Below are 13,023 nucleotides of genomic sequence, written 5' to 3' on the forward strand. Positions count from 1 at the left end.
TGATAAGGAAAGTGTGTCGTAAAAAAAGGCGCGAAAAAAAATGTGTTGAAAATTTTACAGCACTATGATATAAGTTTGACACCCGAAATGAAACTGAAGCCTTAATTCACTGGTAGCAGTATTTGAGCGTCGGATTGAATTGACGACAACGAAAACGAACATATATATGTGTGTATATATATGTATATGTTCAGTATGATTCAATATGTTGGACCCATGCCGTAGGGTCTCCAAGGCGGAGTGTAAAATTTTTCGGGGGAAAGGGAAACTGAAACACGTGGTAATGCCTTACACCAGATCTAGAGTTTAGCTTTCATTTCATTTGCTGAGCTTATGTGCTATTCTTTACTTTTATTTCCCATATGTGTATATATATGTATACAATCTAACCATCCATCATATAAAGAATCCGAGTAAAGAGATTGCAAGGGATTGTACCCTACAAATCTATCGGTAGCATATATTTTTCATATGAGTTACATATATTTTTTTCTTTTCAATTAAGTGATGCCAGTAAATACGCGGATTAAATCCACAGAATGATTTTTTATTTATCTCAATTCAAATTCACTTCGAAGGGAGTTTATTTTAATTTGTAAAAAAATTTTTGATCGGAGGGGTTGCAGATTTTTTTTAAAACTCCGGAATTTTAATACTAAAATAACGGGGTAAGTCCAGATGGTGTAAGTGTTAGAATTGGTGTTGAGTTTCAATACTGAAAGCGGTGTTAAAATAACACCGTCAAAGATGTAAATATTCTTTACCGGTGTTAAAAAAATTTCCCGGTGTTAAAATATTTTATTTTGTGAATATTTTTACTTACCCGATCACTAAAGTTAATTAATGTTTTTATTAATTAATTAAATTATTGGTAATTGAAATGGCGGGAGTAATTGTGTAATTTTTAAATAAATTACAAATAATTATTTAAATAAGTACACAGCAAAATTCAAATTTTCCCGATAATATTCCTTAAAATTTCATATTTTTTTATATATAATACATTTTTTTTTCTAATTTCTATATGTGAATTTTTTTTTTACACCGATTTAAAACCGGCAAATTACGCGCCATGTTAAATTTAGTCCATTTTTAACACCGCTCTGTTTACAGTGAAGTGACAGAGTAAATTCAGATTTAAATCAAATTTTTTACAGTCTACTGTATCATTTTTTTTCTAATAACTGATGATAAATATAACAATAAAAAAAAATCTTAAAAACAGTTGACCCTGGCGGCCAACCTCAAAACTTCCCGCTGTTTTCGAGCTCAGAGAAGTTATTGGTAAACTTTTGAGCTCTGCGAGGTCAAAAAGCGATTGGAAAAAAAAAAATATCACATTTTCCTGAAAAAAAGTTAATTTTTGTACGACATCTTTGAAACTAATCGTTCCACCCAGGCTGGGAAATACCCAGGATAGTTTCCTAGAATCTCAAAACGTCAAGATCTGATAAAAACTCGATTTTAAAAAATCGTACCGGAATCTAAAACTTTTCTATCTTTTAAAATTTAAAATTTTCATATCGGGAAGTTTAAAAAAAAAAGAAATAGAAAAGTGTAAGGTCATAGAAATGTGATCGTTTGATTGGAGTACAATCGCATGGGGTGGGAAATTTGCATTTCCTGTTCATGATAAATATGTTAAGTAGTATATGTATGTTTATAGTCCCATAATGTATTAGATGGGCGCGTTTGAGACAGTCAACAGACGAATGAGGATTGAGGGGTCCAGAATATGGTAGAGAGTAGTAACTTTATTCCTTACTTGTATTAGGATGATATCGTATGGTATATAGTTTAGCTTCTGAACAGATTCGGTTGCCTGAAATATTACGAACTGAAAAAGGGGCGATGTTCAAAGGAAGAACCGAAGAAGAGAGAGAATATGTTCATGGGAACAGCTGAGACCTGCACAGTGTTGCTGTGTCATAAGAGCATTTAGTTCTCTTAAATAATATATATACATATATATGCATGCATATGATACACATATATGCTATGTAATTTAAAAAATTATCATAAATTCCTTAATCATCGGTAATATATTAAAATATTTTACCACAAAATCAAATGATGAAAAAAATTTATAAATGAAATATATATATATATATATATATATTTATAAATGTAATTTAAAAAAATATTTGAACGTAGAATTTATAAGATACTTTTTTTTTAAAGAAATTTTCTTTTTCTTGAAATAGTAATACTCAATAATTCGACTAGAATCTTGAATGACCTGATGAGGTCGAGGCGATGAATAGAAATAGGCCAAAGGTGATAGATATCACTAAGATCACCAGACGTTTTTTATTCATATATATATATATATATATATATATATATATATATATATATATATATATATATAAATTTTTCCACTGGGATTTTTATGCTTTTGGTTAAAAAAAGGTTGGCTGTTTTAACAGATGCTGCGATAAAGCGAGAAGTAAAATATCTATGCTTTACACAGTAAAATATATTTGCTTTAGATGTTTTATCTCACCTGGTACTTTAAACCCTAAACCTTAGATCGGTAGTTAAGTTTCTTTGTGCTTGTACACATTCTATCATAAATCAAATTATTATTGTAACGTTGTTCTCAGGTCATTCACTTTTAAAAAATTTTAAATTACATATTTACTTAAACCTAGTTGATTATTGAACTATTAATTTAATTTATATAAAAATAGAATGGAATACGATATGGGCTGGATAACGCAACTGGTAGAGCACCGGCGCGAAACTGACATGGTTTGGGTTCGATTCTCAGTTTGGACTATCCGATTATTTTTCTCAATTTATCTATAAACTGTTTATTAAGAAGGACCTTTTCTTATCCTCCCCAATCCCTTCTATTCTTATTTTCGTTCATTTAATAGGAGAATGTTGGAACGCTTCACATATATATTCTCATATGTGTGTGTGCATGGACACACACTTTCTTGCTTTACAATATTAATTTAATGTGATTTTAAAGACGTGATGTTAACCCAGGTAAAAAAAAATCATATGTAAAGAATGGCCCAATATAGAAGGCAATAGGGGATATCCCAAAAATTTATAAAAAAAATATTTTTGTAAAACATTTTTCAAACATTCCAAACACTTTTGTAAATATAATTGAGCATTATTTTTAATTTTTTAATTACTTATATTTACATTTTACAGTTTTCCGAGATTCAAATTTTACAACACACTTCTGTAAAATGGCATGATTATATATAATCGTATATAATTACATGCAATCACATATAAATATATCTAATAACTGACTGCATACAACAATTATATATAATTTATATATAAAAACCATTATATATATATTTATTGGGCCATTCTCTATATAGAATTCATATATAATTATATAAAACTTTTTTTACTCGGGAAATTGTGTAAAGTTAAATTTATCCAAATATAAGTAGTGAAAATAAATTACATACATTAATATTTTTCACAATTTGTTTAAACTTTTAAAAAATTCTTAGATATTAAAACTATTATTTTCAGTATTTTAAACTATAACTAATTTAATAAGAAATTAAGGATTTAAAAAAAATATACATAATAAATTTCTTATAAAATTATGTAATATTTATTATATAAAAGCCGCCATCATTAACTTTAATTTCATATATTTCGTACATAATATTAATTAATTTTTATTTAATTACAATTAACATTACGAGTATTAAAAATTTTAAATATTTATAATATTTTATAAATATTAAGTATAAAAATATATCTGTGATAAGGCTATATATGAATAAATTAAAATAGTGATCAATTAAACTTATATATATATATATATATATATATATATATATATATATATATATATATATATATATATATATATATATAAGTTTTTAATATTCGATAGTAACAGTCTTCGTTTTGAGATATTCATTAAGTGCTTCTTGGCCCAAATCCTTGCCAAATCCAGATTGTTTAAATCCACCAAATGGTGCAGCTACATCTGTTTTATTATAGGTATTAATAAATACCGTACCGGCATCTATTTTTTCAGCAAAACGTAAAGCTCGAGTTATATCTTTAGTGAGAACACCCGAAGCAAGCCCGAATTCTGTATTATTAGCACGAGCTATCAATTTATCCATGTCCTTGGAATTAAATTTCGAGATTACCATAATAGGACCAAATGATTCTTCTTTAGCAATATGCATGTCATCTCTAACATTAGTAAAAATAGTCGGTTCGAAATACCATCCCGGTCGATCTAATCGCTTTCCACCATAAGCCAATTTCGCCCCTTCTTTTACACCTGTCTCAACAAATTCAATTAATTTATCCAAATGATTCTTATGATTTTGTGGTCCATGAGATGTTTTTCTGTCCAACGGATTTCCAATAACTATTTTTTTAACTTCTTCAATAGTTCGACTCAAAAATTCATCATGGATTTTTTCTTCAACGAAAAGCCGACCTAAAAATAAACAATAATTAATTCCTGAATTTTTTAATATTAATAAAAAAAATGGAATTTTTTTTTAATTAATAGTTTGATATATTTCCTTTTATATTAAAAAAATATAAAATTTTTATATGAAATGAAATATATGGTAGCATATAATTTATATTATATATGGCACCATATATTTTCTTTGTTATATTTAAACATATATTTTATTCGGTATATGTATATGGGTATATTATATATTCGCTTCAAATTAACTAATTTCGAGAATTTTATATGCAATTTAAAGAGTATATTAAAATTTAGATCTCATATAATTGGAGTTGGTCGTACGAATAAGAAACTTTTTTTTCCATACACAATATAAATATATGCTTATATATATGATCAGAATTTGTTTTTCGTATATGATAGAAATATATATTTATATGTATGATAAAAATATAGTTTTGTATATGGCAAGAATATATATTTTCATATATGATGAAAATATATTTTTTGTGTATGATTGACATATATATTTTATATATGCTAATCATATACGTACGTATATGATGAATATTATGCTTTGTAATATAAAAAAAAATATATCAGAAAATGTAGTTAAATTCGCCACATATATTTTCTGATATTTATCATATATTTTAACCATTTATGTTATTTTCATACGGGATACCTCCAGTTAATCTCAACCCTTAGTCACTTGATTATATTTTTCGATTAAAAGTGTCGTATGGAAGTAGGAGCATCTGGAGCGCGTGCATTCCTGAAGTACGTAAGGACATGACCTCGCGTAAAATGGAGTTGGACTTCTCGTTACATTAATTAATTTGCTAATATTTTATCAAAATTAATTAATGTGAAAATTACTGAGTGCTTTCTTCGGAAGGCAGGGGAAGAAACGTCTCTTGATCAAGAGGAATGAACATAAGAGGAACCGAATGTTCAGAATTCTATGGATTAGTGGCTGTTCGGCCGGACACGCAAAAGGATTTTTGATTTGACCATTGATCAGATTCTAGGGTAACGTCAATTACGAGCTTATGTTCAATATTTTATGATTATATTATGGTACAAAAGACGGGATACTCGCAGTGAAGGGTCTTCCGTAAAACGGAGGTGGACTTTGATCCCGTTACATTAATTAATTTGCTAATATATGTCTGTATAAACACTGAAACTTTAAATTTCGATGTTGATATCATGAAAAGTATTTTTCCATACCTGCAGCAATACAATTTTCTCCTTTATTAAAAAAAACACTGCTCATTCCAACTCTGACAGCATGCTGTATATCAGCATCTTCAAAAATAACAAGTGGACTTTTTCCACCTAATTCCAATGATACTTTTTTCAAATTACTTTCAGCACAAGTTTTCATAATTGTCTGACCGATTTCCGTTGAACCAGTAAATCCAAGTTTTCTAATCAATGGATGCTTAACAATAGCCATTCCTGTAACTGAACCATTACCAGGTACAACATTAATAACACCAGGTGGTATTCCTGCTTTAACTGAAAGCTCGGCAAACTTAAGAGCAGTCAGTGGTGATGCTTGAGCTGGTTTCATTACAACGGTATTTCCTGCAGCTAAACAGGCAGCCATTTTCCATGAGAGCATCATCAATGGATAATTCCACGGTGTTACTAAACCGCATACACCAATTGGTTCTTTTTTAGTGAAAGTTAAGTTACGATTTGGCCGAGCGTGGGATATTGGAATCGTTGATCCTTGAATTTTATCACACCACCCAGCGAAATATCTCCAGGTTTCAATAGACATTCCTACGTGAGTTTTCAAAGCAAGAGTATAAACAGCACCTGAATCAATGCTTTCAATTGTTGCCAATTCTTCTTTATGCTGTTCCATCAAATCTGCTAATCTATTTACACAAGAATAAATAATATGTTATATATACATATATATATGTGTGTATAATACTTGAAGGGAACTTGAATTATTTTATTGGCATTCATTGAACAAGTATTTAAAAAAAAAAAACTTACTTATAAAGTAAAGTACCACGTTCACGGGCACTTATTTTACTCCATTCTCCCTCTTCAAATGCTTTCTTGGCAGCTTTAACTGCGAGATCAACATCCTCGGAAGTTGCACTCTCAACTTGACATATAACATGCTCATCATGTGGATCAATGCTGGGTATCGGTTTACCGTGACCATTAACAAATTGACCGTTGATAAAAAGCTGACGTGGAAATTTTAAATCAAGATTATTTGCACGTACTTCTACAGCGTCGTATTTAACGTCCTTGCCAGCTCCAGAGGCTCCTCTGCCTACTGTAATAACTGATGCAGCGAATTCAATAAAAACTGGTGCCATGAACACGTCTGTGTTTTGTATCACCACGCCAACAAGGTCTTTGACTTCTTCGACTAGTCTTACTACGTCCATACTACCAGCACCTGTGGATCCAATTGTTTTTATTTACCAAGTTCTGATGTAACCCGAGTCGAAAAATTAGGTCTGTTTCCAAATTATAAATTCAAATATTTTTTATTTAATTTAGATTTTTAAATCGTATTTGTTTAATGAATTTTTGTCTGTACTATTCTCTATCCAGACCAATATCAGACTTGTTTTTGTATTATATTTAGTCTGTTTTTAATTGCTTTTAAATTAAAATCAGACTTTTTTGTTATAATTATTAGTCTGTTCATTTGATTTCAGGAAAAAAACAGACTTTTTTTTTTACTATAATTTTTAGTCTTCTTTTAATCACCTTTAGATTAAAAACAGGACTTTCTACAAATATATATAATGATAACGAGCAACCTGCAGTCACTACATGACTGCCTAAATATCACTACTGATTTTATAAAATACTCAGAAGAAAACGATTTCTCGCCTCAAAAAATGTTATTTGCACCAAAAAATTTGATGCATCATAAATTCAATACAAAAGTTTTCTTGGAGCGAGAAAAGATTATTTTGGTCAAGAAATGATTCCTTGCACCAAATAATTTTTTCTAGTTCTAAATAACTTTTTGGTTTTAATTCACAATGCGCAAAATTTATTGGGGTAAGTAAAAATTTTCTTTAGGCGAGTAAAGATTTTTTGTATCAATGAATCCTTTTTTTTTCTATGCACACTTTTTTGGCTTTGAGAAGCTTCCTAAAACCAAATGGAAAAATAAAACTTTGTCATTTTGGAATAAGTAACGCGATATAAATAATATAGTATATATTCAGTGACATTCAGTCATATTTAGTGACAGAATAATTAAAGATTAATTTATTTAAAGAAAATAATTACGATCGTATTTTTTCTTGCGTAATTTAAATGTAATTCGAATGATACAGATAAATCGATTTATCTCAATGGTTGATAATAAAAAAGTATTGAAACTATGAAAAGGCTCAAATTCAAGTCAAAACCTTTCTAACGATACCAAATTTAATAACATTAACCAATTCTATCATACAAATATGCCGGGAACAAAATTTTCCTTATTCTCTTAACAATATAGATAATCTAGATTTATAAATTTATTTTAATTTTGTTGATATTTGAAACATGCTAATGCGCTTTCGTAATAAGATATTACAAGAATTCTGATGGTTTCTAATCTCAAAATATTTATCGATTTTATCCAGTAAATAATAAAAATTTCTTGAAATTTTAGTAGTAATTTTATTATTTTTATTCAATATTATAAATATTCAGTCAAGACAACTAAAAAATAAAGTTGTCAAACTATCATTAACTACCGGCATTTTTAAACAAAAGACACTGAGTAAATGGTAAACAAAACATAATAAATTCTGGAACTTAAAATATTTTTTATAAATATTGTCCATAAATAAAAATATTACAAGTCCATGATTAAATCTAGTTTTGTCCTCGCAAATTTTCAGAACTTAAATTTTTCCAAGTTCAAGAATTAATCTACTTTTGTCTGCCCGTAACGCAATTATTTTTTAAAACAACAGATCAAAAAGAGCTTAAAATTTGTATAAAAGATCAAAAACACATCAACTAGTTCAAATACAGACCAATTAGCCCAAATGCGCTCAAGTGAGACTAAAGTCAGATCAAATTTTTCGACTCGGGTAAATGTGAATAATTTATAAATACCCAAATGTACGATACTTACCACAAGCGAAAAAATCAGTATCATTGTCTACTTCTACATTGAGAATACTTTTCCAAATTAATCGAATAGATTCAACATGTATTTTTTCCTCTTCTGTAAACTCGATGCTAGCTGATTCACTGGCCTTGCCATACTTCGACGCAAGAATCGTTTTGTTTCCAATCTTAAGTTTTTCAACGTTAACGTATTTCCCATCTGCTGCAGCAATTAGTAAACCATTGTCATGAACAATTCCAGGCTTGCCATCAACATCAACAACATCTCCATCAAGTTTTCCTTCATCCCACAATTTCGATCCGTAGAAACGAACTTTTTCACCATTCAGTAGCGTCCAAGCACCGGGGGTACTATCAAGTGCACGGATAAAATTATGAACTTGCTCTGCAGTCTTTTTATTCCAATCAATCCGCTGTAGCTCTTCTTTGTTCAATAAAGGATCATATGTTGCGCCTTCTGAAGACTGTGGTATTTTTGGTGCTTTTCCACTCGCTACAAGATTTACCGCTTCACCCATAGCTTTAATACCTTCTGGATATAAGAAGTTATTGTACAAACTATCCAAGGTATCATTTTTATCTACGGGACAAGATTTTTGCAGTAGAATCGGTCCTGTGTCCAAGCCATCGTCTGCCCAAAATATTGAAAATCCAGCTTCCTTGTCGCCTTCGATCAAAGTCCTGAAATAATAGTTATTAATATCTATTGCCACGATTTAATTCACGTGATGTAGTTTATTTTTTAAGTTTATAATTTCATCATATGAAAACCTGTTCTAAGAAATAAATATCAACAGTTATCTAACTGGTTTATCAGGAAATATATTATGTTACTTTCATATACTGACATTAAGTGTAACTAACTTTCTTTTAGTTTTTACAACAAATTTAACTATTCATAGTTAATGTTATATATATGTATATATTTGTTCAAAATTTTTATAAACTTTGATATTAATTCCCGGGAAAAATTTTAAATTATGAAATATAGAAAAAAATTTCTTGGGACTATAATTGGTACAATAAATTTTTTCTTGCCTAAAAAATTCTTTTGTGTCTTCAGAAAATTTTTTCTCGGTCCAAGAAAATTTTTCTTTTCAATCGATCATACAAAAAATTTCCTGATGCATTTTTGACGCAAATTTTTTGAATTATAAATTAAAAACAAAAATTTTCTTAAGATGAGAAAAAATTTCTTGATTAAGAAACTTTATTTCGCTCTAAGAAAATTTTCCTCTTCAATTGATAGTACAAAAAATTTCCTCATGCATTTTTGACGCAAATTTTTTGAATTATAAATTGAAAAAAAAAATTTTGTTAAGACGAGAAAAAATTTCTTGACTAAAAAAATTTTTTCTTGCCCAAAAAAAATATTTTTCCTCCAAGATATCATTTTTTCAGTTTAGTTATAAAATTATTTATTTTTAAATAAATATTATTATTATATTTTATTTTGAATTTTTATCGAAAAATATATATTTTCAACAGTGGAAAATATAATAATTTATATTTATTAAGCTTACCAACTAATAGCACTGGCTCCACGATGACGAGGAAGAATTGACGGATGATAACAAATACTTTTATGTTTTGGATGATCAATCACTTCCATAGGAATGAATTGCGTACAAAAAGGTAAAACATTAAGATCGACATCGATACTTTTATAAAGATCTAATATTTCAGGTAATGGTACACCTTTACTACGCCAAGCTTTGATTTTAAAAACTGGAGTATTATCAATTTTTGCTGTTGCAGCTGTAAAATAATTATAATTATTATTATTAATTGAGTTCAAAATTTTTTAAATAATTTATACCAAAAAATCATGATAATTACAGTAAATTGCTGGATATAATTTTATAAAAATTTAAAAAAATATGTAGAATTATGACAAATTTTTAATTAATTAACAGATTAATAAAATAATTAGTTATCATAAATTATAATTACCTAAAGGATCTTCTCGATTAGATTTATCTGGTATTGTAAATACTCCAGTAATTTTATGTCCGTTTTGCTTCAAAAGTTTATAAACTTCAGCTGCAAAATTACTCTGACCTATAATCGCTACTTTAAGTTGCGCCATTGCAGTCTAAATCATAAAAATTAATTGAAATTTATTTTTTTTTTTAAATATAAACCTCAAAAACTACTTTTAAAATTTAAACTTAACCATATGTACAATTAAGTTTTTAAACTACAAGTAAAAATACCCTCTGATAAAATTAATTTTTTTTTTCATTTTTATCAATGATAATAGTTTTATTTTCCTCTTCTAATTGGGTAACTGATAACTATTTTTGAGTAATTGATAAAAAAAAATTCTTAAAACTTAAATATTAAATGTTAGGAAATTTAAAAATTTAAAACTTAATTGTTTATTTTGTAAAATAAAATAAAATTTTTTTTAAAAACAATTATTTTATCAAGTGTAAAAAAATATAAATATACACGTTTATTAATATATTAATATGCAAATAAAAATTTATAATTTAAAAAATGTTATCACAAATGTAATCTATAGCAAAAAAAAAAATACGCAGAGATTAAATACAAATAGAATAACAAAGTAATAAAATAAATTATATACATGCACGTTATATTAGTAAATATCATGCAAACAAACAAAATTACATGACTTACCTATATTTATATTACACACTAAGTACAAATGCTTCACAATTACTCGTAAAACTTCAAAGCTGCTGTAAATAATAATACTACACAATAAAATAATCCCATTAATTTATAAAAAAAAATAAATATACACAAAGTTAGTTACTAGAAAGCAGTAATAATATACCATTACTCCAAAAGTACACTTACATACATAAAATAAAATAATGGAATTAAAATTTCTACAATAGATAAATAAATTTAAATTAATATAATAAATTATTCACCGTATAAACAGCAAATGTGCGCTTAGTTTGTAGCAATAGGGAACTGGCAAACATTTATAATTTAAATTTTTAAAAATATTAAATATTTGAATGAACTAAACCGGTGCCAGACGCCGTTAAGAAACGTCTCGTTTCTATACTCTAGACTACGTGCTGTGACGAAAGTTCGTTCACGTGGATATCGATCGGGTTCCTTGTGGGAATTGAAAGTTTACTGAACTACAAGAGAGGGAAGTGGGCTTTATATAAGAAATTTGTTATCTGTCGTATTAGAGGGTCAGGACCTCAAAGATTCCTCCCTCCCAATTTAACGATTTGCATAATCGTGATTATTTCATTTTTTATTTGTAATAAAAATTTTAAAGAAATTTGTAAAAAAAAAAAAATATGCATAAATATACATATGTGTATTTTTTTTTTTTTTTTTTTTTTTGGAATAAAAATTAAATGAGTAATTGGTGTTTATTATTAAAAATTATTGGTTTCAATAAATCTGAAAGTAAATTTAAATTAAAAAATAAAATTAAACTCGAGGTAATTTCGGTACGATAATTAAAAAATAATTAAATTAATTAATTATAGTAAATTATTTTTAAAGGTCAAATGATACTGATCAATTTATTCTTAATTTTTATTATAAAATAAATAAATTATAGTAAATATATATATATATATATTTTTTTTTTAAGGAAAATTTTTAAATGGAATAAAATTATTAAATTATTTTGTTTTTTTTTTTAAATTGTATGTGCGTTTTTAAGACAGATTTATCAAACAGAAACTGATTTAAATTATTGTTGCTGCAATCGAAAGAGCTTATCAAAATATGAGCTAATATAATTTTAAAATCGATCGTCAGCTAATATTTAGTTTTTTTTTTAATTTTTTACGAGTATTTTATAATTATATTTAAATCTTGTAATTAATTTTTTTAATTAAGTTTATTATTTGGAAGTACATCAATAAAGAAATCATTTTTTTTTTTTTATGTAATAGTTCATTGATCTGTAGATTGATTATATCTGATTTTATTTTTAAACATTAAAACAGAGTGACTTTTTTTTTATTTCAATAAGACAATAAAAATTCGGTGTAAATTGAGTTTAATCATTTTTAGTGATTGTAAAAAATTTTATTGTAATTAATTCATTAATAGAATTAAAGATATTCAAAATTTAAAAAAAAAATACAAATAAATTTCTTTGCATTTTACAAGTAGTCACAAAGTATGAACCCTATGAATGTTTTTAATGTCAAATAACTTTGAAATATATTTCTTAATATTGCATTATAACAAATTTGCAGAGTGAATGTGGATTAAATCCAGAGTAAATGCAGAGCGGATGATTTTTTATTTATTTAATCCCCTTGGAGTAAAATTTACTCCAAAGAGAAGTTTATTTTTAAATTAAAACTCCGAATCGGAGTAAATGTGCATTTGAATAAAATCCGTACTTCAAATTCACTCCCAATTTTTTTACAGTGTAATAAATAGGGGGCAGGGTCAGGCTACGGTGGGCAAAACGGGTTACTCCCAAAATTTTATAAAAAAAAAAAATAATAAAA

General features: G+C 27.1%; 1 protein-coding gene across 5 annotated transcripts; it reads right to left on the minus strand.

Annotated features, from left to right (window-relative positions):
• Nucleotides 1-3,860: 3,860 nt before the first annotated feature.
• LOC103568156 (cytosolic 10-formyltetrahydrofolate dehydrogenase) lies at nt 3,861-11,659 on the minus strand. Of its 5 annotated transcripts, none has more exons than XM_053739013.1 (8): nt 11,458-11,659; nt 11,198-11,256; nt 10,505-10,646; nt 10,075-10,309; nt 8,556-9,232; nt 6,446-6,863; nt 5,663-6,321; nt 3,861-4,447 (listed from the first exon to the last, which is right to left on the minus strand). In XM_053739013.1, the coding sequence occupies exons 3-8, from the start codon at nt 10,638-10,640 to the stop codon at nt 3,870-3,872; spliced, it is 2,703 nt and encodes a 900-aa protein (XP_053594988.1). In that variant the 5' UTR covers nt 10,641-10,646; nt 11,198-11,256; nt 11,458-11,659; the 3' UTR covers nt 3,861-3,869. The 5 variants fall into 5 exon arrangements, with proteins under 5 accessions (XP_053594988.1, XP_053594987.1, XP_053594989.1 ...); XM_053739012.1 differs by having other exon boundaries at nt 11,198-11,259; XM_053739014.1 differs by having other exon boundaries at nt 11,198-11,274.
• Between the last annotated feature and the right edge of the window lie 1,364 nt (nt 11,660-13,023).

Source organism: Microplitis demolitor, chromosome 5 (assembly GCF_026212275.2).
Source record: "Microplitis demolitor isolate Queensland-Clemson2020A chromosome 5, iyMicDemo2.1a, whole genome shotgun sequence".
Classification (NCBI taxonomy): domain Eukaryota; kingdom Metazoa; phylum Arthropoda; class Insecta; order Hymenoptera; family Braconidae; genus Microplitis; species Microplitis demolitor.